General features: G+C 38.1%; 1 protein-coding gene and 1 pseudogene across 1 annotated transcript; both read right to left on the reverse strand.

Moving 5' to 3' along the window:
- Positions 1–211: 211 nt before the first annotated feature.
- LOC143556725 (mitochondrial uncoupling protein 4 pseudogene) lies at positions 212–3,193 on the reverse strand (annotated as a pseudogene).
- Positions 3,194–4,647: 1,454 nt separating this feature from the next.
- Positions 4,648–9,039, reverse strand: LOC143556733 (vicilin Jug r 6.0101-like). The gene is made up of 5 exons (XM_077045989.1): positions 8,583–9,039; positions 8,339–8,514; positions 8,180–8,245; positions 7,305–7,583; positions 4,648–5,089 (listed from the first exon to the last, which is right to left on the reverse strand). Exons 1-5 carry the CDS (start codon positions 9,037–9,039, stop codon positions 4,655–4,657), a joined length of 1,413 nt encoding a protein of 470 aa, XP_076902104.1. The 3' UTR covers positions 4,648–4,654.
- Positions 9,040–27,682: the final 18,643 nt, after the last annotated feature.

Raw genomic sequence — 27,682 nt, forward strand, 5'->3', positions numbered from 1 at the left:
TTCTATTTTAAAACATATATATTATTCATTTATCCATTTTATTAAATTTTAACTTTTTAATTGACTATTAACCCTTTATTTAGAAAAATAATAAAAAAAAAAAATTTGCGTAATGTTTTGTGAGACTGGATATTGTGGTAGCCCCATATTCTTAAGTTTCAGATGATTTGTAAGACCAGATAATAGTAGCTGCCTTATTTTTCTCTTTATCTTAAAAGACATCAAGTTTCATCATCGTCGTCATCATCATCATCACATCCACCGGATAAGACGCCACCGACGCCACAAACCCTGCTGCAAAACTAGCCGTCACGTGCGTATCTAACCCGCCCGTCATAACGCCGTTATTGATTATCATCTCCTTGAACTGGTCGTATGACGCCAACTGCGACCCGTTACAATCATCACGCGGTTCACCGTAAGCGATGAGCCGCGCCACAGGCTAGTAACCCCTTCCTGTTTAATCATTGTGCCGATTGCGTCGAAGACTCCTTTGTAGTTCCGGCGTTGAGCCGTCGGAAGCCGGCCGTCGGCTTGCTCCGGCTAGATTGCCAACAGTAGCACCAATACCCCAGGCTAATAATCCGACGGTTATTTTCTGAGTTAAGGAAAAATTATCGGTGGATTCATCAGTCCACTCTTTACGAAAAATCTCGTACAGTCCCATTCTAGTAGTTGAATACAACGTCTGCCGGAGAACGGTGGCGGAGATGCCGGAGAACAACGCGGAGACGCCTTCGGTCCGGTAGATCTTAACCCGACATGTGACATTCGTCAATTTCGGGTCTTGTTTGTATTCGTTTTTGTATTTGTTTATTATGTAAACCGACCCTATTTGTAAACCGAAGCTTATGTTATAATCAAAATGATGGATTTATGTTACAATATTGTTTCACACTTGTTGGGTCTTGAAAACATCATATTTTTATTTTTATTTTTATTTATTTATTTATTTATTATTTATTTTTTTTTTTGTTGTTTTGTGTTTTTGTCTTGATCCATTTTGCATGAAAACTCTTGTGTCTCACACCCATATTTGACCACCAACATTACCCTATATATACACCATCTTTCCTCTTCATTTTCCCTTGCTACAACTCCAAAAAAAAAAAAAACTCTCTCAAACATCAAAGATTTAAGGTTATCTTCTTAAGTGTTCTTGAAGGTTTTTAGTCTTTCATCTTAATTAGTTTATGTAGCCTTATTAATACTTGTTTATGGTTGTGCAACATATATATAATATACACCCCTTGTTTACCTTTGGTAGTTACTTCTTCGATTCCGGTCGGTGAGGTTTCGGACCTCATAAGGCAAGGCTTCATGGAGGACTTCGTGTCCTTGATATATATACATCTATATAACTTGTTCATACATATTAATCTTGCTTATTTTAGTTTGTTGGTCAGGTTTACAAGTTCCATGGTTATGGGTTTTTAAGAGTCTATGCTTCGGTTTAACCGTAAATAGCTCTAAACCGTAAACCAAACTTTGTTACTAGTTTTGTTAAATAATTGTTTAAACATACTTATTGTTAGATCTAAGTTTCTAAAATCATTTTTACAAATTCTATGGTTATGGGTTTGTAGAATCTTACCTCGGTCTTAACCCGAAACACGATCCGAACCGAAAACCGAACTTTTGTTTAAAGACTTTATTGTTAATTTTTGGTTGTAAAACTTAAAGTATTTTTATTTGTACATTATTATACAAGTTATTTAGTGTTTGGACATGTGGAAACCATCTATGAACTTGTTGTGAGATGGAAACCGAACCAAACCGATTCTTACTCGCTTAAGACACACAAGTGTGTTTTTTTTAGCCATCAAGACTTGTATATTTCTTTAAAGATAGTTACAAATTGATTTTTAAATATTTTCTTAAGTACTTGGAAATGTTATATCCAACTTGATCTCATAACAAAGTTTGGACCGACAAAACCGAACACTCGCTTAACGTGCATGGTTAGTTCTAAAACAATGGAACTACATACTTGGTTAAGTCTTATTAAATTTTATAGAGTTATCTCATAACATTCAATATTTTGGAAAGTTGACTTAGGGTTTGACCAATTATCAAGACCCTAACCGACAACCCGAACACTCGATAAAAAAAAACCGTTTTAGCATCTTTATTCCAAAGGGATTTGTATTCTTACATTTTACCCACCTTATTACTAACATAGGTTGAGTAAATATTAAGGTTAGATACTTTAACCCGGTTTCGAGCAAACTTACATTTTTAAAGGGTTATTATTATAAATTCTTAAATAGTTACATTGTAAAACCTTGAACTTTAATTATTTACATTTCTCAACATTTATTTTGTTTAAAGACCTTCAAGACAACCTTTCTAAATTCAAGACTTCTTTTCTTTTTAGGCATTGTGCGTTAAACTCGTCGTTCCGACAAATCTCCAAATTATCATCTTTCAAGTTTACTACTTGAAGGTGAGTACTTCATACCCCATTTTCCATCTTTTATTTTGGGGGTGACATTTCATACTTATTCAACAAAATGCTTTATATTTGAATCTTAAACCACAAATGTAGTTGTATACTTTACCTAAATAATTGCTCGATTTGGTGTTCTATGCTTATATGTCTATGTGTTTATCGCTTTTTGGTTGGTGGAACTATAAAATCTTAGACTATTTGGCATCCCCTTATAGCAAGGTGTCGTTAACGTAATGCAATTAACGATAACTATAAAATCCTAGACTATTTGGCATCCCCTTATAGCTAGGTGTCGCTAATGTGTTTAGCGATATCTATTTATCCAAATTACCACTTTTATTTATCGTTTCGTATGCAAGTTTTGTGGCTAACTTTATTATATACTAATATGATTAAATTTATGAATTGCTCACCAACCTTTCTGTTGACAAACTTTATTTTATAAAATGTTGCAGGTTTGCATCTTGGTTGATTTATGATTGTGAAGAAAACGACATCAAAGACCTTAGGATATTAGTAAAAATGAACAATATCAAATTTGCCATATTTTATTATATCTTTTTTATGGTTATTTTATGGATAATTTGTTATGTGACATTTTCGATGTTGTGAAATAAAATGAGTTTATTAAATACTGTCACTTTAATTAGTGTCTTGTGCATATGGACAATCGTTACACCTCGGCATGTTCCGCCGCCTTTGGTCGGGGTGTGACATGACGGAAACCGGCCCGGTAGTCATTATCTCTTAACGTGTGTCACTTTGTGCTGTTTAGTTAATTCATTAGTTGTGCTGAATATTTGTATATTTTAAAGGGTAAAAAGGTAATTTAATTTGAAACGGGGAAATATGATATTAACATTTATGATTAGAGAAATATGTAATTTATAATCTTAGTATGGGGATATATGTAAAAACCCCTTAACAAAATACAAACCCTAGATATCTAAGGGATTGTGAGCTCATAATAATAAACCGAATATCAAATACCCCTGCAATTGTAACCAAAGATATTAATCTAACTATACTATTAAAGCAACACAAGTTGTCCACACATGACATTTAACTAAGCACTCCACATAGATGCCAAGTAGTTGCCACTATTTCCTATTATATTATCATTATGACCCATGACTCGTTTTTATATTGTAACCCATGACCAGTAAGATTTTATAAAATTTTGAAAAATATATTATTGTGTGATATGTATTTCAAACCCAAGACCTCATGTTTTAAATCAAATGTACTTATAAACTCCATTAAAATGGTAATTGTGCTTGACTTCTTGACTTAACATATATAAATGTAATTTCTATTCAAGTATAAAACCAAAATTATATTTAATTGTTAACATTTTCATAATTCACAAGATGACGTTGTCTTCTCATATCTCTTTAACACAACCATTTAAGATTATTCATCGTTTTTCTCTTTATTTTAAAATATAATATATTTTTATTTATTTTCTTTACAACAAAACCTTAATCTTTGTAAATTTAGTTTTTAAACATGTGACAATATTTTATTATAAATATCATTTTTATACACACAATATTTAATATAACAATATTGGTATGTATGTTTTATTTGAAATAAATCAAACATCAAAATTTGATTTTCAATTTAAAATTATAGTGCATAATATATCAAAAACTTAATAAATAAGTCATAAATAAAAATTATTATATGAAAATTGAATTAAAATTAAAAATTATATTGAATAATATATATCAAAAGAATTTACGTATTACATATAATAATTTTTTTATTTTTATTATATTTTTCACCCGTGTGAAATACGGACTCTAACCTAGTTCAATAATAAAATACATGAAATTTAAACTCAGAATGAAATTTAAACTCAGATGATGTTGTTTTACGTTTGTGTTCATAAAACTGTTTTAACGCTAGTTGATAGAAACAACCGAGTTTTATTTCTTTGGAAGTGTTTTTACAAAATTTTATTATTTCTAATAAAGTGTAATGTAATTCAAATAATGTTGGTTTTAAGCTTATGCACACAAGACTGTCCGGTGCTAGTAGATCGAAACGTACAGCCGGAGTTTTATTTATTTCAACATGGTAGCATATTCATAACACTATCATGCTCATCATCACTATTACAAAGTTAGCACTCAGTCACCACAGCAACACAGCTGCCAACCACAACTACTAGCGCGCTGTCGCCGGTCGCCACCCAGTTTAAGCAAAAGCACGGTCTCTCCTCACCGGAGCTTTAAAGAAAAGCTTCTTGTGCTGGTTTTGTATCACCTTCTGCACCTCCTTAGCCGGAAAACCAAATGTCAGCTCCAACGCCACATCTTCCCATTGACTCATCACATTATCCCGCCCCGCCAGTGGGAACCACTCATTTTCATCCGAATTCAACCCGAAACCTACCATTTCAAGACCTTCCTCACCGAATGCTTCAATTACAACAGGATGACCAGGCGGGATCACAACCACCATCCCCCGTCTCAGTTTTGAGCTCACTTTTTTGTAACGCGGGTGAATTTCACCACTACTGGAGGCTTGCTCGGACAAGTGAGGACACGCCATCTCAAACTGAGCAACACCGTTCGACACCATCAGCACCAGAGTTGCCTTGGTGTTGTAAAAGGGTCCCGCCATGGATCCCTGCAAATGTAAATTGAAGATTTTAACCAAGTTGTAGATCCTGAGCTTGATTTTCAAGAGAAATCAAGGAAACAAACAAAAGTAGCCATCAAATTCTCACTCATAACAAACAATTTGTGTTGTTTTGAAACTGCTTTAAGATGTAAAATATAGTAACTCATTTAATATAAGGTTTAGCTAACACTTACCAAAACCAAATACATCGGAAATAATATTAGTAGACTATCCTAGAGATGTTCAACGAAACCGGTTCCTGGAACCGAACCGGTGGACCCGAACCGGACCCGAACCGGTTCTTACCCGTTTTTTGTAGGAACCGGACCCTATCTGATTCAACCCGATGATCCGTGACCGGTTCTTGCATTTCTGAGTGGGGGCGGGTAGAAACCGGAACCGAACCGGAACCGGTTCTGGAACCGAACCGGAACCGGTTCTTGCATTTTTGGCCGTTTTTTGACCGTTGGGGTCAAAAATAGCCGTTTTTTGACCGGTTACGGTACAGGAACCGGGTTAGGAACCGGGTTAGGACCGGTTAGATAGGTTAGGGGTCCGAGGGTGGGAGAACCGGTTCGGTTCCCTAACCGGTTCGAGCCTAGAACCGGTTTAAAAGGGGGTTTTGAATATAGGAACCGGTTCCGGTTCCTAGTCCCAAACCGTTTTGAACATCTCTACATAATGTCATGGGCTATATTCTAACCCCTCTTACCTCCACGTAAACATCATATCATTCATTTTTCATAATTTTTCTCTCTTTCACTCCATCTCACTCAAAGGAACATAACTAATAACAAATCAATTAATAATTAATACATAATTAATACACATTGTTCCTTTTTTAACCTGTGAAAAGGATAATGCATGGGTCTTTTTAACAAACTTAAAGCTTGTGGGGAGTGGTTTAATGCATATTTAAAATGCCATATCATCTTAACTTATCAAACTTAACACTAGTGGGGAGTGGTTTAATGCATATTTAAAATGCCATGTCTAAGGGTGGCAAAACAAACTCATTTGGGTTGTTTTGGGTCAATTTGGATAACTTTTAAAATTAAGATAAGTCAGGATGGATCAAAAGAATTTTGCAAGAAGGTCAAGATGGGTTGAGAAAATGCTAGTGACTTTTGGTTATAAGTTAAAATGGGTTTGTTTATGGGTTAGAATAGACTAAAACAAGTTTTATCCAATTTTATTTCAAACAAAACCCACGGAACCGAATAGAAACCAAGAAATTGAAACCGAAATCGTTGAAACCGAACATATACCGAAACCGACCGAAATGGAAAAAAGCAAAACCAAAGCAAAAAAAAAAATGAAAAACCGAACCTGAACCGAGACAAAACCGAGGTTTTTTTTTAATGAACGAGGAAGACGGGGGAAACATTTTAGTTATTTTACTTTTTGCGTTTTCGATTTATATTTTGAGTTATTATTTTTTTATTAATTTTTTGAATATTTTTTGAGGGGTTTTTGAACTCTTTGTATTTTAACCTTAACTTAGTTCAAGACAGGGGTTAATTTTACCCATCTTGACCCATATCCATCTTAAACCGAATGAAACCGAGAATTTGAAACCGAACAAAATCCGAAAATATTGAAACCGAATAGATACCAAAACGAAAAAAAGCAAAAATGAACCGAAAAAAAATCCGACCCTGAACCGAGACAAAAAAGAGTTATTTATTTATTTATTTATTTTTATTTTTATGAATCTAGGACAACGGCATGACATTTTAGTTATTTTACATTTTGCGTTTTTGATTTATATTTTGAGTTATTAATTTTTTATTAAATGTTTTTGATTTATATTTTGAGTTATTAATTTTTTATTAAATTTTTTGAATATTTTTTTGAGGGGTTTTTGAAATACTTTGCATTTTAACCTTTACTTGGGTCAAGATGGATTAACTTTACCCATCTTGACCCATACCCACCCTAACCCTCTATTTTAAAAATCCATCCTGACCCATACCCATTCTGACCCATACCCATCCTGACCCATCACCCAAATCTAACCCAACCCATTCATATTGCCACCTCTAGCCATGTCATCTTAACTTATCAAACATAAGACTAGTGGGGAGTGGTTTAATGCATACTTAAAATGTCATGTCATCTTAACTTATGTTAGACGTTAGAATATAACCCATGGCCTAGGTGCTAAGAAAAAAACTATACTAGTATTAAAAGAAGCTGTGAAAAACCACAAAAACCACACCTGAGTTATGTTGTAGTATGAAAAGGCGACATTGATATCTCCTAGAGCGGGAAAATCTTTGGAGTTAACCTCGTGGAGGATTCCGTTCTCGTTTGCCACCGATGGCTCTTTCTTGTAGATGTTTATATGTCTATCTTTGTCCTTTCGGTCACCGAAGGGCCATAACCAACCTTCATCTTCTCCAGTCAACGAACTAATTTGCTCGGGCGTAGCTTTCCTAAATGCCCATTGTTCTACTTTCTGCTGCCCGAACATTCTCCTTATTGATTGCCGTTCAACCTACAACAATTCAAAGACATTAACTCGAAAATAGCTATTTTGTTATCCTCTATCCATTGCCATTCAACCTACAACAATTCAAAGACATTCTCGAAAATAGCTATTTTGTTGTCTGCTTACCTGCCTCTCAGGGCCGTCTCCAATAACCCCTTAAAAATTTTCCAATAACCCCTTAAAATTTTAGGCCTTGATAGAGTAAAAAAAATTCTATAGTCCATGAAACTTTCCATTTAACTAAAGAGTCATTTTTTTTGTTTTTTTGTGTTAAAACAAAACTATATATAAAATATAAAATTTATTTCTTTTATTTTAAAAATTATTGGCCTCTCAGGAGAGTGGGCCGGGTCTGTTGCCCTTCCGGAGAGGAGGGCTACCTCTCTATTATAATAAGTTTCAAATTTTATTTTCGCCATCCCCTTAGGAGGGGATGTTGCCTCTATATTGTAATTAGATTTTTTTTATTTAATAAATTTAGGTTTATAACAAACAAACATACGTATTCAATACTGTCTTTCTCTATTTCACTCATAGAGTAGGGTCTAGAGTGGTATGACACAAACAAACAAACGTATCCGGTACAATTCAATAAAACTTACTTCAAACGCGGCTTCAAGAACTTCGGGACTGAATGCATTGAAGAAACCACGCCCGGCGCTAAAGAACTGAAACCGGAGATTATTAATCAGAAATCCACATGCAAAACTCAATAATTCAAATTGGTTATTTGTAAATTTGTAATTTAATTTGTTCCCCACCTCCAGTTCACCCGGAACGGAGACGGAACGCAGAATCTTGGCCAAAACAAGCCGTTCATTGTCGTCAGTGTTTACTAGATACACGGTGATTCCAACCGGTACAAGAAAAAGATCTCCCCGCTTAACATTAAAGCTTTTCCTTGAATTTCCTTCGATCATAGTAACCCTTCCATAACCTGTAAAAACAATCGAAACACGTTAGAATATTCGAATAATAACGATCAAAATTAGTTAAGATTTGTACCGTTTGAAACATAATTGAGAGCATAGGCATCCCAATGATTCGGTTGTATGAACGTTTGAGGCTCGACTTGAAGAACTCCAGCTCGGTATTCCTCGATTCCCTTGAAAATCTCGGTGAACTTCTGAAGAAACTGAGCGTTACCGCGCTCGGTTTCTAGTTGAGCCGCGAAGTGATCAAACACATAAGGATTGTTGTCATTACTCCGGCCTTGTTCGGGTTGGCTTGTGGTACCGGTTTCGGGTTGGTCTCTTTCCCACTTCCCCTTCTCTTTATGGTACTTCTCGCAGCTTTTCGTGCACCTCGGCTTGTCGTCTTGGTCGGTGCCGATGATCTGCTCGCACGTCTTCTTGCAAATCACCATTTCCTGGTTCGGGTCGGTCGAACCAGAACTTGTGGAAGCGAGAAAGGTGGCTACAAGTAACAAGAAGGCAACGCAAATCTTGCCTTTAAACCCCATCTTTTCCGATTATAAGTTTGAACGGAGAAGGAGAAACAACGTGTATAGTTTATTTATACAGTCGTCGAGCAAAGCAGCAGTTGAGGTGGCGGATGAGAGGATGAATATGTTTGACAAGTGTTGAAGTAGCTACATACGTGTTATGGATACTTTTTATTTTTTAATGATTTTTGAACTTTGATTTATTGTGTTACAACTATGGTTAGTCTGAATGTATCGACATGGCCGACACAATAACATTAACAATGGCTTGTCTCATTGTCTGGTCGAACAGTTGATGGTCAATGCCATGTCCATACTAAGTCCTGACATAACATGTTAAAATTAAGATAAAATAGTTATATTATTAGAGAAATTAAATTCTTAAAACAAGATAATTGTTTTTAATATATATTAGTAGGTGCCCGCACAATATGATGGCAATGACAATTAACAATGTGGTACTCGTTTTCTATTGTCGATGATTAAAATTGAACCAAATAAGAATTTGGTTTGGATTTCTTAATTTCAAATAGCTTCAATTTTTAGTTTAACCCCTAATTGTTATGCTTAACAGTTATTTTTTTCATGTAAACATACATGGTTATATGTTGCGTCTGTGGAACAAAAATTAAAATAATTTGTTCATAAACACCATTCAACATTTTGATTAAGTGCTGCAACATCTAATTTCCTATCTTGTGCAACTCTATTGTTTGGTCTTTCTTTGACTTAGCAGCCAGTCATCAGAAGAGCATTCAACTTGACATGTAGCCAAATACAACAGAGAAGGGGGGAAGGGGGATGTAACTTAAATGAAATTATATAATTTTACACGTGCCTAAAAATTAATTATTTCCAATCAGTATCTAATCAAAATTATAAAGTCACTTATTTGACCATAAAGTCAGTTAGGCCATACAATTTGACTTTTTTTGTCAATGCGGTAAGACCCAAAACCTAGACATCGCTCACAAACAAGACAGACAGAACGATATGAACAAGGTAAAAAACTAAGTGACTGAATAAGTCATCAGACTCTCTCCTTACTATATAGGCTCCAGCTCAAATACGGAGCTCCATTTTACCACGGCCCGCGCATCAATCAGAGAGCAAACGGGTCAAGCGCTCTGCTTCAGATTTCCAGTTTTAGCTCATTCATATTCGATAGTAGTTTCTGCTTTAGCCTGTCTATTGGATCAATTCACTTCCAACTTTAATCCACCTTTAGCATGCCTAAACATCAAAGAAACCCAATCTTACATATTGACAAAAAAATAAAATTAATATTAAAACCTTAAACACATAACCACAAATATATTTGTATATAGAATTGAATCAAAGGTATAATTTAACGGATTACATATTTAATCACAATGAATCAAAATTGTTTAAAGTAGTAACAAATGCACTCTATAGTATAGATCATAGTCACATAAATCGCTACAACACCCACGAATTTCGTATTGGTACTTGATGTACCCAATCAGAATTCGTTTTCGTTCCAGTCACCATAGAAATCGCGATCCCAATTTCTGGTACGTTCGATCCAATTAAACCCTAATTCGCGAATTAGAAATTGATGGTCGTAGCTCCAATTGAACAAGAAATCAAGTATCGGAATTGATGGTACGTGGGACCAAATCAATTGGCGGGGTTCTGAAAATAGATCCTAATTTGGCGGGATTTCTGGTACGTCACTCCATATCAATCAGCGCCTACGTCTCTTCGATTTCATACCATACAGCCTGTAGCATGCAGATTTTAACATCCAATAACATGTATAATACCTCTAGTGTCATCTCTAATTTCATCCAAACATATTGTTCTATTTCACTGTCACAGCTCACAAACATACTGTTCTATTTCATATCCAATTTCTCAAATGGCTTTTGGAAGTCGATCACAAAAAAACAGTAGATGAAAGAGAGACACATGTCAGTGAGACTCAAGGTACTTACATTGACCTTGAGGATGATGAGGTTGTTCAAGAATCATCAGCAGCGGCAAGTGGAAGTCGATCACAAAAAAGAAGAGAAGAGAAATATTCATCTAAGCCACTTCTTGGTGAAGTAACATTCCATGGTGCAAGAAATAGTAAGAATCCAGGAAGTAGCAAAAAGTGGACTTGCAATCACTGTAAGGACAAGTTCACCAGCCCTTACACCAAAATTCACGTTCATTTCTTTGGGGCTACTGTGGATAAAAAAGCTGAGATTAAAAGATGCTCAGCGGTACTTAGAGATAGAAGGCTATATGAAAGGCCTTTTCCAAGGCAAAAGAAGCTGAAAATTCTGGAAACTGTTCAAAGACTTTAAAAAAATCAGTTTTATCCTCCCGTGCACCTTCAAAGAAAGGCATTGCAGAAACTTTTGGCGCGTTAGAGAGAGACGGTGGACTTGAAGATAATTAGAGGCTTGTGTGCAAACGAAATCCCGTTTAATGTGTTACGTAACCCGCACTTTCTTGAAATGATAAATGCCATAAGGAATGCACATGTTGGATATAAGCCCCCATCAAATGAAAAGGCAATAACAGTACTACTTGAAGAATGCGTTAGGGATGTTGAGAAGGAGTTAGTACCCGTTAAAGACACGTGGTACACCCAAAGAGTATCGATCGTTTCAGATGGGTGGTCTAATGTCAAAAGGAGTCCACTTATCAATGTACTTGCGGTTAATTCACGTAGTGCAATGTTCATGTGCTCGGAGGATTTTTTAAGGGTGGAGAAAATAGGAAAGGAGATTGCTAATTTTATTAATGGGTCTATTGAGGCGATTGGGGCAAGCAACATGTTGTCGGTTGTGACGGATAACGCGACGAATTGCAAGGTGGCTGGAAAAGAGATCGAGAAGGTATATCCACATATATTTTGGTTCCCTTGTTACGTACACACGTTAAATCTTATTTTTAAAGACATGGCAAATGCATTTTTTTTGGATATTTGACACTTATAAAAGAGGCAAGGCTATTGTAAAGTATTTCATTAACCACACTCATGCATTAGCAATTTTCAAAGAAAACTCGAAGTTAGAATTATTGAAAGTTGCAAAGACTCGTTTTGCATCACATTATATTCTCTTGAGAAGGCAACTGAAATGTCGGGAGGCACTAGCAACAGCTACTGTCCTCAATTCTTGGAGGGAATTGATCAAAAGTGGGGATGAAAATAGTAGAACAGCCGGGGCAAATATGTGTGAGACCATAAAAGATGACTTGTTTTGGGAAGATGTTGAGAAAATGGACAAAACCAATTTATTTTCTAATTAAATTCTGTGATGGTGAAGACCCTAGAATGGGGGAAATTTATGAGAAAATGGACAACATGGTTGGTGAAATTAGATATATTATGAGGGAGAACAAATTGTCGAGTTATTTTCCTGAAATTAATAAGATTGCTTTGGCTTGGTGGGAAAAAATTACACTTCATTGCTTAGGCTTTGCTTTAAGTCCTAAATATTATGATAAATACTATTTAGAGAAGTTAGCACCCGGTGAAGAGCCTAGAAAGGCTCCTAACAAAGACAAGGAATTTACACTTGGTGTTATGGAGGCGTTTAAAAGAATTCTAAGAATGAGGCTGAACAACAAATGTTTGAATAATAATTTGCAACTTTTCACATGAAGAAAGGAATATATTCAAGATCCGCAACGCAAGCTGATGCCGTCACTATGGATGCAATTGATTGGTGGGGTACGTACGGATCGAAGACACCAGAATTAGCCGAAGTAGCTAAAAAGGTACTGTCCCAACCCATTAGTAGCTCTTCTGCCGAGAGAAATTGGAGTACTTGTGTTATTCACTCTAACATTAGGCTTCAATCGCATTTTACGGAATATTATAAATTTGGCCTGCATAAAAAGTTGGATATGAATCCGGAAAGCGCATACATAGAAGGCTCAAGTGCTAGATTGGAGGAAATGATTTGGGAAGATTTAGAATATGAAATGGATGACCACATGAAAGGAAAAAGGACAAGGCTAGATTAGAAAATTATGTTATGGTTGTCACACCCCACCAAGGCAGAGACGCGGGAGCGTGACGTTCATGGATAATCACAGCTATTTATTAACGTAGTTGTTCTAAATGCGATGCAATGCTTGTATATGCCCACACATTTCTTCCTGATTTGTATATCTTGAAAAACATACTTAAAAGTCAACATAATATTGGTGAGTTAACAGGTTTTAAGTGATTAAAACTGTTGATTTGAAAATGTTTTGTTTCAATGTTTAAAATGCATAAGACAAGTAATGATTTCAAAAATATGTGTTTTAATGATTAAAACGTTTATCAAAACCTTGTGTTTTCATGATCAAAAACGTAAAAAAATGTTCATGTTTTCATAAATAAAATGTAGTTTATAACTTATTTGTGTCTTCATGATGAAAATGTGTATTAAAACTTATTTAAAAGTTGAACTTTTTTGCTATAAATGCGTTTTCCCGATGAAAACATTGTCCAAAAAAAAGTTTATGTTTACGAATTTAGAAGCCCGTTTAGATATATAAGTGAGTGTATGCAATGCAATATGATATATACGATAACCTAAACAAGATCAATAATCCTCTGTAGACTAGCTAAGAATACAAATTAATATATGAGAATGAGCCTATAATCAAGCCTAAATCATGTTGTTTCATTGCTCGGCACTGTCTCACGGTAAATATATTAGATTAAATGCACCCATTAACATGCCGGTTAGAGCGACTAACCATGAGCGGGGGATTAATCCCGATAGTACTACCCACATATTCCTTGGCTAAACCCATAGTTAATGATTATAGAATGTATTGATTCGAAGATCTTAAGGGCCTCGTGTAACTCATGCTCACATAAATATTCTATGTTTTGCTTACTAATTATTGTATAAAATAAGTTTATGTGAAGCATCAATTAAATTTTATGCAGCGTTACGAAATAAGTTTATGTAAAGGTTACCAAGTAAGTTTAAGAAAAGTTATCAACTAAGTTTATGAAAAGTTACTAAATAAGTTTATGCAAAGTTACTAACTAAGTTAATATAATGTTATCAAATAAGTTTAGTATGTTTCTCCCCCTAGTTTATAAGACAGTAAAAGAGAAAAGGGGTCGTGAAACTCACCTTAGCGTCAGCAACTGATTGGTACGAACTTTTGTTTGTATTCGTCCTACGTGCGCCCTAAGACAAGTACGGCTAGCTTAAGGTCGGTTCGACATGTTAAATAAGTATGTCGGTTTATGCTACATGTTCATCAAACACCTAGACTTATGCGATGACTTGTTGGTGATATGCTTATGTTTGAATGTTGTTCGTTTTATAAATATATAATTCCAATTATATATTTATTTTAGAAAAAATACCGGGTCAAAAATATATTTAATAATTTTTGTTTTTATAAGTCGCTAAGAAAATACTTATCAACATATATCTACTTTTAAAACTTACGTATTTTTACGAAAGTTAAGTACAAGACTTCATATACAATCTCTTTTAAAAATGCCATAAGGAACTCGAGTAGTTATATATTTTATATAAGGAATATTGGCCTCGTATAATCTTAACTATGGCCCATTGGCAAATATAAGGACCAACTATCGAAATGGCAAAATATAATCCCAACTACGCATGTGGGTGGAAAATTAACAGGAAGTTAACCTTCCGTTAGTTTTTGTGACGTGGCTGCTGAGTTGTCACGTAATTGGCTGACTGGGCTGCTGACAGGGATGCTGACTGGTATATTAATTAAAAAAACATATAGAAAAAATTAACGAGGATGACTGGACTAAACCGTCGGCCGTTCATCTATACCAAAACTGGCCACCGCCACCTGAAACCTGCAATAACACCACTGTGCACCCCTAGTGTATTGCTTCTTCATCAACAATACCACCACACCATGAAAGAATTTCAACATAATCCGTTCTCTCGATTCGTTTATTAAATTAACAAATCGGAAATAAATTTAGTAGATTTTTTGCTGATTTCGATTAAAAATGTATGAATAACTGGAATTGAAGTTGAAAACGTATTTTCTCATATCTCTTAGCGATTCCCGTCGTCGTCTATAATCTTCTCCCGACGAACGCATCTATGACGTCACCGTTCTTTCTTTCCGACGTCTAGTAGTCGTGGTCTTGTTGCAGGTGAGCGGCCGGTGTTGTTGCAGACGGCCGGCCGACGGCGGTTGGAGGTGTTGCAGGGTTTCCGATGAGGATATCCAATGAGGATAACGATCCCAGGTGGTTTTGATTTTATATGTATGTTTTTTTAATTAATATACCAGTCAGCATCCCCGTCAGCAGCCCTGTCAGCCAATTACGTGACAACTCAGCAGCCATGTCACAAAAAACTAACGGAATGTTAACTTCCCGTTAATTTTCCACCCACATGCGTAGTTAGAATTATATTTTGCTATTTCGATAGTTGGTCCTTATATTTGCCAATAGAAAATAGTTGGGATTATATGAAGCTAATATTCCTTTATATAACTACAATTGTTGGTCACATTTATGAATATTTTATAATATCATAAAATAAGTATTCACGCACGTATGTGAATATATATATATATATATATATATATATATATATATATCTTGAAAACGTTTAATAAATATATATTACTATATATCTATTTTGGAGTATAGATTTAATAGAATTAGTTATTACTTAAAATAACTCCACGCAATCTATTTATGTGGAGAACTTGTAAACACAATATTCTAACAAATTATTTTGAATAAACTAATTTTAATAAAAATCCCTTTATTCACAAAAACCCTTTTTAATATAAAATAATTACTCTCTAAACTCAATAGAAGTTTATCATTTTAACAACTATATGTCTATCTTTTGAGCACATATTGGTAGATCCACTCTTGTATAAGAAGTTCCATATATAATTATATTGCAAGTAACAAAATGTTATATCCATACTTTTGTGTCGTGTTTTAAGTTACATGTTATTAGATCTATACTTCTATTAGTACTTCTTATTACTTTTACATTTGGGTGAACATGATTTAACATAAACACCAATATTAAAGCTTGTAATTTAAGAAAATAAGAAAGATTAGAAACTCACTATATATGCTTTAAGGATGGATTAAAGAAAATAAAAATGAGGAAATAGACGCTTGTTTGCACCAACTCTTGGACTCCTACTCCACACTTGGTCTTGAAAAATGGCTTGAAGCTTGAAAGGTGGTGGTGTTAACTTGGATGTGCCTTGGTTTAAAGAAGGCAAGAAACAACATGCTTTTAGTGTGTTTATTGAGATGTACCAGAAGATAGGAAGGAAATGGTGGTTGACTTTGGTTGAGAGAAAGCAAGGAGGGGAAGAGGAATAAGGTAAGCATAAGGGTGTTGATCGTTTGTGCACATATTTGACACTCTTTTTCTAAACTTAAGTCTTATGTCAATATATTTATAAGTGTTTTGTATGTATATGTATTATGAGTGGATGTGTATATAACCGTGAATATCACAAGAAAAGAACATGTCGTTTGGATTAGGATGATATACATAGCATGGTTTGAACACCTTTTCATACTAGGTTGACTTGTTTTGTAGCCCCTTTTGTGTAACTACTATTTGGAGACCAACTTTTTGGCTTAGAAATAAGTTGCATACTTGTTTTTACAACTTTTAGTATAACACATAGAGATGCGTGTTGGTTGGTAAAGGTGGAAATGTGAGTGGGTTAAAACTTCTTTATAAATATTGTTTTGTCCCAAATGCATTTTTGTGTAATAATAAATTATAGTAAAGCTTTTAGACCAAGAAATAGTAGTGCTTGATGTTCCTATCTTTTACTTTTTTTTTATATAAGTTTAGAAGTGTGTGTGCACACTTCATGTAGAGAGATCGGTTATGGGAGATCATATGGTCAATTTCTTTATTAAAGTTGCTTAGGTTATGCTAGATTAGTTTAAATGCAACTCTTGAATTATTAGTTATAATCTTGATGATGAAATTTTTGTGTTTACCATACCCACATGTGTCTAGTGAAATTATTAAGAAACTATTTAATTTAAGTTTTGGGTTTTCCTCTACACGTACTTGTTATACTCGCTCGTTTACACGAGTTCGTTCATTGGATTATGAAGTACCGTAACGCTCCAGACACGGTTCCGAGTCGTTATTTATATACATGTATGTAAATATATCGTGTCATTTTTCCTTTGAAATATAACATTATTATTTTATTATTCAAAATTTAGTATCACCAATCGTCATGTCAGGTGCTTGTGAGCATGACGCAGTAATCCATATAATCACCTAGCGTGTAAGATACATGTGAACACAAATTCTAAGACTTTTGATGATTTAATGAATATGCATATAATCTATGGCATTTATGTACTGCATTTATGTCTGATTATTGTTTAAGAATTGAATGGATATTGTAGGTTGTCACATGGTTTTTCTGTATTCCTTACTGCATTTTGTATTTTACAATGAGCTGAAATGAAAGTAATTTTTTGTTTTAAAACTGTTTTGAAACCTTTAATGTTGCTGACTGTAAACAAAAGTATGAAGGAATTGTTGCTATTTTCATTGCTAAAAGTAACAAATAGTTACTCCTGCTGATGTATTAATGATATAAGTATATAACACTATTTTGAATGGTGTACATCGAACAGAACTTTATGATACATCGTACCGGTTCGTACCAAAATGAAGCTACCCCTCCGTACCAAATTCATCCTAACTAGCGAACCGCGTACCCGAACTGCGTAACCGTATCGGAGCGAAACACGATTTATGTGACTATGGTATAGATAGTCACTTATGACAATTTTATTAGTTGCATGAGGTGTTATTTAGTGGTCAATACATGACTTAACATGGTCACTTCTGGATTATGGTTACTTTTGACAATTGATAAACATAATTATATAAATAAATAATAGGTTGCACTTTCGAATACAAAATACTACCTCATTTTCATTTAATGCAAAAAGTACATTGAAGACATACTAAAATTGTAGCAAAATGTAAAAAAAGCAGCAAAATGTATACTAAAATGCAGTAAAAATGCACAACTAATACCAACAAAAAACAACAGCGAAATAACAGCAAACAAAACTGCATAACATCAAGAAAAAAAAAACAGCAGAGTAGCATAAAAAACTACAAACAAAGAAACAACATAAGTATAACACTAAAAAAATGCAAAAAGATCGATACCTAACAATTCGCAATTAAACATTGAAAAACATCATATCGACACCTGGAAATTAGTGCATACCATTTCCTAAGTAAAACTATTCGTAATGATAATTAAAATATCCGCGGTTATAATATTGTTTTAGTAATTTTGGTAAGCAAAACAAATGCATTAGTTCTCAAAAATTTGACAGAAAAGTGTTTGTAGCACAACCCGACCCATAGAGGTGTAAGCGAGCCAAGTTGAGCCCAAGCTCATTAAACTTACAAAAGCTCATATTAATTCGACTCTTTTATCATTTAGTTATTTTTCAAATAATATATATAGTAATTATCATTGTGTAGATTTAAAAACCTATAGTGTTCTGTTGAGCTTGCTTGCTGGCCTAACTCAAATAATAATAATAATGGGATAATGTTCCTTAATCTAGTCATCCACAAAACGCAATGTATTTCTTGGTAAGGCCATAAGGTAATGTAAGTCAACAAATTATTATTTTAAAGTCAACAGTTTATAAGTTAATTAGTATTAAGACTAAAAGGCGATAGATTCAAATGGCAAAAGTCATACCCCTTTAGCTCATCAATCATAACACTACCAAGTTTGAGTTTTTTTGTCTTGATACGATAGTACTTCAAAAGTCGTCTCTGTTAAAATGCATGCCTACACTATCAATACATAACCAAAATTACAATGAAAAATCCCCCAAAATGTGTAAAATGCACATGAAGAGGTATGTACCCGCCTCAACACCGAGCGAGGCGGGTCAACCCACAAGATATAGACAAGTGGCTTGAAATCAAGACATTATGAAGGCACAAAGCCAAAACCTATGCGCATGGCGCATATCACATGTGCTCATGCATCACATGCTCAGGCATCACATATGCTCACGCGTATCACATGCTCACGCACCATATATGCTCACGCATATCACATCTGCGCGTGACGCATCCGCGCGTGGCGCATATCACATGCTTGTGCATATCACATCTGCGCATGAAACATCTGCGCGTGAGAATAAAGAGAAGACCTCGCGTATCCTCAGGATAGGCGCATATCACACATGCACATAATCAACCTCGTCCTTATCCAAATCAGGATAAGGACAACCTTGATTGTGCACGTCAGACAACCTTCCAGAAGGTATCTTTTTAAGGAATAAGAATATGCTGATGTTGACAGCTGCCACTGAAAGGTGGACAACTCAGCAAAACCCATGTGCAATTAATCAATGAAAAAGCACCAGGTGTCCCAAGGACACGTGGCGCGAAGCAATAGGAGGAGGCCAAAAAGGCCCTAATTGGGTCTGAGCCCAATCATTGGAAACCCTAGCACTATAAATACCACATCAACTCCACAAGGAGAGGTATGCCCTATTACACAGTATTAAGCTATATTAAGCAATACACTCCAATTTCCTTACTCTCAGATTATTATCTTCACCTACAAATTCTTATTCTCACACCAGAGGGTTACCCCAAAGAGGACCCCTCTGTCCCTTTCTGAGGGGTAAGTTTACGGTGCTGTTCATTTTGTAGGTGGAAGAATCCAGATTCAGAGAACCATCGGTGAAATAGCACAATCACACCCGAGGAAAGTTGATCGTCTACCAGTGAGTCGATCCACGTTTCTTCATTGGCGCCATCACCTGTTACAACGGCAACAAAATCTCATCAGTTCTCTAAAAAAAAAAAAAATTTCACCATGGTTTCTGGTGTTCGTAACAGCGATCAAGTTCTGGAGGATATTGAACGTGAGGATGTTAATGAGGGACAGCAGTTTCTGAGGGTGCCACGTGATTCTACGCGCACCACCAGTAACCATCCCTTCATCACAACTCCTCATGGCCAGACTGAAACTCCTCCAGACGATCTCACGTTCCAAAATCTTACCGGCGCGAAACAAAAAGGACCAATGGGTCCAGAAGATGAAACCAATGACCCTAAAGAATGGCTCATAAACGAGCAACGGCGTCTAATGGACAAGTACAATGAGCTGGTCAAACACAAAACACAAAGGCTAGCGTTTGATAAGCAAACCATTCAAGGAACAAAAAGGGCGCGCGCGCCGGAAGAGGGTCACTCTGTTCACACTGAACACGCTGAGTTTAGTGATGAAGAAGTGCACAGCATGAGGAAGACGCGAGATACACATGCAGGAGGCTCACAGCTCCGCGCGCACATGAACATGGCCCCTGGAGCCAAAGCCGATCTGGATCTGTACACACCGTACAGCCCACCAGTGAGAGGGCAAGTGGACGTAACCACACCGTACAGGCCAGCCATCTTGGTGAAACATTCAAAATTCACTGAGCGCATCGCGAAGGCCCCCATTCAGCACAAAACCAATATGCCAAGTGGTTTGGGCAAATATGACAGCACAACAGATCCAGACGATTTCTTACAAGGTTTTTACAACACTGGAAACCTAGAAAGCTAGACGATGCCAACATGGTGTCACATGTTTGCTCGCTGTCTCACGGGCGCGGCGCGTGTCTGGTTCGAAAGCTTGCCGACTGGGCAAATCGATGGGTTCGAGGAACTATTGGAAAAGTTCCAAGCTCAGTTCGTACAGCAGCGCAGACACACGCGCGACCCTGATGACATCATGCACTGCGTGCGCAGGAATGATGAAACGATTGAAGACTACATAACTCGTTTCAATCAGGAGTCTCTGGCAATCGGAGGTATCACTGAGCAACTATTGCGCGTGGCCTTTATACAAGGCGCGCGCAGTGATCAACTCCGCCGAGCTCTCGTGAGCAGAGATGGCATGCCAACCACTTGGGCCAAGCTAATGGAAGCATCGCGAGTCTTCGCGAGAAATGAAAAACAAATTGCCCAAGATAGAGCGAGAGAAAGAGGGCATCAAGCAGAGGCACCGCGCAACAACGAAAGAAGGGGCAAACAGAACTCTGTATGGTCCAGGTTGCAACCAACCAGTTTTTCTTCCGCAGAAAAGCAGGCGCAACCAAGCTCACCCCAGCCCCAAAAAGACGTTCGTAATCGCGGGGAGGGTGACAAGAGGGAAGGCGGCAGAGATCCTAACAGACCTCTGCCAAGAATATGGACTCCCCTCACTAAAACGCCTTCACAAGTGTTAAGCATTGAGAATGTCCAGTTCAAAAGCCCCAAGCCACTACACCACAAGGGACCATCAAACAATGGCAAGTATTGTGAGTTTCACAAGTCCACAGGACACAACACTGATGCATGCCACCACTTGAAGGATGCAATTGAAAAAGATGTGAAATCAGGCAAGCTGGCTCACCTGGTGAAAAACTCAAGACCAGAAAATGAACAACCAGAAGGATCCTCTGCCAGTAAAAAGTTCAAAAGAATCTGTGTAGCCGAGGGAGGAACGCAAGGGCAAAGATCAAGAAAGAGAAGCGCGCAAATCCAAGGAGATTGGCGCGAGCAGCAAGTAATCTTCCCAAGAATCAGGGGAGGCCCTTCTATCAGCAGTCCTCTTGTCATCACTACACACATTGCTCATTATGAAGTGTCAAAAGTCCTGGTGGACACTGGCAGCGAATCGGACATCATGTATGAGCAATGTTTCAGGAAGCTGGATCCAGCAGACCAAGCAAGGCTTGAAATTGTGAATGCACCAATCTCTGGTGTTTCAAATGAAATCATTCATCCCCTAGGTCAAATACAATTTGAACTAACTATGGGGGATGAGAAACACAAGCGAGCCGAAGTTGTCAACTTCTTGGTCTTGCCCACCACTTCATGCCACAATATGATCTTGGGTAGAGGAACGATTGCCCAATTCAACGCCATACCGTCGCCTGCGCATGGCGCGTTGGGGTTCCCAACACCAACAGGCGTAACATTTGTATACCGAGATCATTTGTGTGCAGTGACAAGTACTCCGCGGGAAGGGAGAATGAAACTTCCAATGGCAGACAACGCGCCAGAGGAATGGATTCTCAACCCAAAATTCCCGGAGCAGACAATCACAATTGGCGCTACGATATCAGACGAAACGAGGTTGAGAATGAAAAGATTGCTCACAGCATATATGTCGGTCTTCGCGTGGCAACACTCTGATATGACTGGGGTTCCACGAGACCTGGCGCAACATTCTCTCAACACGTTCAAGTCTGTAGAGCCAATTGCTCAAAAGAAGAGAGTCATGGGGGATGAGAAGGCGAAGGCCATGAATGAGCAGGTTGAGGATCTACTGCGCGCAAACATCATCCGCCCGATACGATACCAGACATGGGTAGCCAATCCTGTGATGGTAAAGAAAAGTAACGGGTCATGGAGGATGTGCATTGACTTCAAGGACCTCAACAAAGCATGCCCAAAAGATTGTTACCCCCTCCCAAACATCGACGCAAAGGTGGACTCCGTGGCGCCATTCAAGCTCAAATGTTTCCTGGATGCCTACAAGGGCTATCACCAGATTCAAATGGCACCACAAGACGAGGACAAGACTGCCTTCAGAACCGACAAGGGTGTTTTTTGTTACACAAAAATGCCCTTTGGTTTGAAGAATGCGGGAGCCACCTACCAAAGACTTATGGATGCCGTTTTCAGCGAGCAAATTGGAAGAAACCTAGAAGTCTACGTGGATGATTTGGTGATCAAAAGCAGGGAGGAAAAACAAATGCTCAAAGACATCGAAGAAACCCTTGGGCGCCTAAAGGAAGTTAACATGAAGCTCAATCCGAGCAAATGCACTTTCGGCGTACAAGAGGGAAAATTTCTGGGTGTAATGGTCACCAAGGATGGTTTCAAGGTGAACCCTGAGAAGGTGGAGGCCATCCTTGACATGCCCTCGCCATCCACCATGAAAGAAGTCCAAAAGTTGAATGGGAGATTGGTATTAATCAACAGGTTCAAAGCGAACCATGCAAGCAAATCTACCCCATTCGTTAACACATTGAGAAACTGCCTAAAGAAAAGCCAATTCAAGTGGACTCCTGAGGCCGAGCAAGCTTTCAGTGAGATAAAAGAATGTTTAATAAATCTGCCCGCGCTCACAGCTCCACTTCCTGGTGAAACTTTGACATTGTACCTATCAGCAGGAGAGCGCGCCATCGGCGCAGTATTGTTGGTGGATCGCAAGGGAATCCAAACGCCAATATACTATGTGAGTCGGGTGCTGACGGATCCTGAGACGCGCTACTCCATCATGGAAAAGTTAGTTTTGTCACTAACACACGCGTCGCGCAAGCTTCATAGATATTTCAATGGTCATCCCATTGAAGTTCTGACTGGTTACAACATCCAGCAAGTCTTGCGGCGCCCCGCGCTCTCGGGAAGGCTGACAAAATGGGCGCTGGAATTAGGAGAGCACACGATCGCCTATAAGCCCCGTCCAGCAATAAAGGGACAAGTCTTAGCTGATTTCATCGCAGAAATCCCCGAGGGAAAAATTGAAGAGGCTCAGCGCGAGGTAGACCCTCCGCGAGCCAATGATGAAGAAAATGTTTGGAGATTATTCACTGACGGAGCTTCAAACAACGAAGGATCCGGCGCAGGCCTCAAACTGGTGGATCCAGAGAATCAGGAATATACTTACGCCATCAGGTTGGACTTCAAGAGCACCAACAATGAAGCTGAGTATGAAGCCCTGCTGGCTGGCCTGCGCATCGCGCACAAATTCGGAGTTAAAAAGCTAGAGGTGTAACACCCCGACCAAAGGCGGATTATACATCGGGGCGCCACATATTGTTTCATTACTCGTGACACTATTGGGTGTCAATATTTAATAAATACATTCATTCGCGCACGCGCAAAGCAAACACAAATAATATAAATCAACATAAATCAATATATTATAAATCATAATATCCGAACAGTAATAACTTGTCTTGATACATTTTAATCTAGGTCAAAAATAAAGAAAACTTCCTACGTGTCCACAAGCTCCAAAACAGCTACTGCAAACCTGAACATGTGTTAAAATAAAACGTCAAACACTTGCGTGTTGGTGAGAATTCAAGTTTAATACAATACATAGATAACAATAAATCTGCGCGCAACATGTGTATGTCTGGGTTTCAACAAGGGTGTAATCAGATCGGGACCAACTCTAAGAGACAAGACTGCCAGTGCTCACAATTGAGCTCACAAACAAGACTAACTGTGCAAGTGTAACAAAAGAGAAAATCATAAACGATAGTTCTCCCGTGTTCATCTAATGGTACCATGAAAACTGCGGAATAGACCGACAAGACGGTTAATGATCCACACATACAAATAACAGCCAAGTCTACGTCCTCAACACATGGGATACTGCGCGACTAAAGTTCATAAACAAGTTTAAGACTCTAAGTTTGTATGAACACATGAACATCCCAAAACATTAAAAGCAAAAAGGGATTAGGTACGAGATTACTCACTTGATAATCGGTGCGGTGTAAGGTAAAGCAAGAACCAACTTTAAACAAGCACAAGTTAACCTATAATAAGATTATTGTTTTAATGATTTGTTTTAAGTCTTGATTATAAGTTAGCATAATTAATAAGTTATTGTATATAATATATTACCGGAAAACAGGGCAGAACAGGGAGGAAGACGGAGGCAGAGAGGGAGGCGGCAGAGAGAGCAAGGAGGAGGACAGGAGAGATTAAGTGTTTTGTGTGTGTAGTGTTAGGAAAATAATACTATTATTTATAGAGAAACCCTAGGGAACACAATCCCTAGAAAAAGGGGAAAAGATCTCAAAAGCAAAAGATTCCAAAAGCAAAAGATATGGAAAGATATGGCAGCTGCAGAGGCAAGATAAAGCTGTCAGGGAACAGTAAAAAGGCATGGGCGGTTCAGAAAAAGGTGCTGGTCAAGCATGGCAAAAGCAGATTCTCAAAAGATTATGTCAGTCACTTTATCTGTCAACCAATGGGGTTGGTGCGCATGCTGCGCCGAAAGTAACTTTTCAGACATAAAGCAGATTAGGTCAACAGCTCAAAAGATAAGACAACTCAAAAGCAACGGCTAGATTAAACAGAAGAAAACTCAAAAGGGGTTTAGCGCGAGAAGGCTGACACAAAAGGTCAAGAGAGCGCGAGCGCGAAGGCAGACAGAACTAACCTTAACGCGTCGCGGAAAGAACTACATTTCTAAGCGCGCCGCGGGAAGAATTACATTTCTTAGCGCGCCGCGGGAGGAACTAGAATTCCTAGCGCGCCGCGGGAAGAACTATAATTCTTCGCGCGTCGAGGGATGAACTACGATTCTTAGCGCGTTGCGAGAAGAACTACAAATCCTTAGCGCGTCGCGGGAAGAACTACCGTTCTTAGCGCGCTGCGAGAAGAATTACAATTCTTAGCGCGCTGCGAGAAGAGTTCGTCTCGCGTATCGCTGAAACAGGTGGTCTTCACGCAGGCTTCCTTGCAAGGGGGTCTGCGCAGACAACCTTAGGCGGGAAGGAACAAAGGACAGCAAAGAGTTAGAAGAAAAAGAGGGAAACAAGGCTTAAGGGCGGGACGGCGACAAGAGGGAAAAGAAGGCGGAAAGAGAGAAGGAGAGGGACGGGACGGCGGAAAGAAAGAGAGAGAGAGGCGGGAAGGAAAATATATATATTATTATTAAAAATAAAGTATAAGTATAAATAAATACTAAATCATAAAAGAAAGAGATCGGGTCAGAGAAACGGGTACCTGGGTCGGGTCGGATCGGGCAGATGTCACAAGAGGCCCATGTTGATTCATACTTGGTAGCAGCACAGGTCAATGGCCTTTATGATGCCAAGGAGAACACCATGCCTCTGTATCTAGAGCAGGCGAAAAAGCTCATCGAGCAATTTGACTGCTTCAGAATCATACATATTCCGCGCAGTGAAAACAAGTCTGCTGACGCGCTGAGTAAGATGGCATCAACCAGCTTCGATCACTTTGGCAAAGATGTCAGGGTAGAAGTAATGAGCAACCCGTCGGTGGTAGCGAAGTCTGTCCTTGTAACTCATACAACCCCTTCATCATGGATAACTCCAATAATGGAATTCTTGAAGGAAGGAAAGGTACCGGACAATCGCGCACAGGCGAGGAAGATAAGACACAAATCGCAGAACTATAAACTGCTTGATGGTACATTATATCGACGCTCTTATCTTGGACCGCTCATGAAATGCCTAGATGCTGAGGAAGCAAGCTATGTGATTAGAGAGATACACGAAGGAATCTGTGGAATACATGCTGGCCCGCGCATGGTGGTTGCCAAGGCAATGAGCGCAGGTTACTATTGGCCAGGCATGTACTTGGACGCTTTAAAAGAGATCCAAAAATGCAAAGCGTGTCAGAGCTATGCGCCAAACACCATGCGGCCAAAGAACAACTTGATTCCGGTGATCTCCGCATGGCCTTTCCACAAATGGGCCATCGATATTGTGGGCCCCCTACCGCAAGCGCAAGGGCGAATAAAATTTTTGGTAGTGGCAGTAGACTATTTCACAAAATGGGTTGAAGCCAAGCCACTACCAAAAATCACATCCGAAGCGATGAAGCAGTTTATCTGGAGCCACATCATATGCCGTTTTGGCTTGCCCATGGAAATTGTGAGCGATAATGGCAAACAATTCACTGACAGGAAGATATCCAGCTGGCTTAAGGAATTGCGCATCAACCAAATCTTCACTTCAGTATACCACCCTCAGGGGAATGGCCAAGTGGAGCGCGCGAACCAAAGCTTGCTAAATGGGCTGAAGAAAAGGTTGGAGGGAGAATCCCATTCTTGGGTCGACGAGCTACCTAATGTCCTGTGGGCGCACAGGACATTAAGCAAAACCAGCAATGGCGAATCCCCGTTCAGCCTAACCTATGGAACGGAGGCTATGATTCCAGCAGAAATTGGATGCCCATCCCATAGAGTGCTCATGATGAACAAGATTGATAATGAGCGCGAAAGGAGGTTGGATCTCAACTTACTTGAAGGGCGCAGAGAGGCGGCTATCATCAGTGAAGCCAAATACAAGAAAAAACTGGAAAAATATTACAATCAGCGCGTGAAAGAATGCCACTTCAAGAAGAATGATTTTGTCTTTCGAAACAATGAAGCTAGCCGCGCGATACTCCCGGGAAAGATGTCCCCCAATTGGGAGGGACCTTATCAAGTCTCGGAAGAATTGGGAAAAGGCGCATACGCTTTAAAAGATTTGAATGGAAAGAAGATCCCGCGCGCATGGAACGCGGCACAGCTTAGAAAATGTTTCATGTAAAAATTGTCAAATTTGTAATCAAGGCTCTTTAAGCCATTATGAATAATGATACGCGCTATCTTCTCTTAATGTGGATTCTATTACCTTCTGCATACATGTTTCACACTTCCCTTTATTAATTTTGAGCAATATGACAACATTGTATTGACATCAAAATGAAATAAAACGAAGTAAAACATACATGCGCGAGCTTCAAGCTCAAACGCGTTAACGAGTCTTAACTCTAAAACGTCAGGGCCTTAGCCCAATAATATGAGCCTTAGCTCAGGGCCTTAGCCCAATAATGTGAGCCTTAGCTCAAATCACTCACAACATCCATCCTACATGCTGCGCAGC

This window comes from Bidens hawaiensis, unplaced genomic scaffold, assembly GCF_021521415.1.
Source record: "Bidens hawaiensis isolate Kalapana, Puna unplaced genomic scaffold, B.hawaiensis_p1.1 tig00018672_1, whole genome shotgun sequence".
Taxonomy (NCBI): Eukaryota; Viridiplantae; Streptophyta; class Magnoliopsida; order Asterales; family Asteraceae; genus Bidens; species Bidens hawaiensis.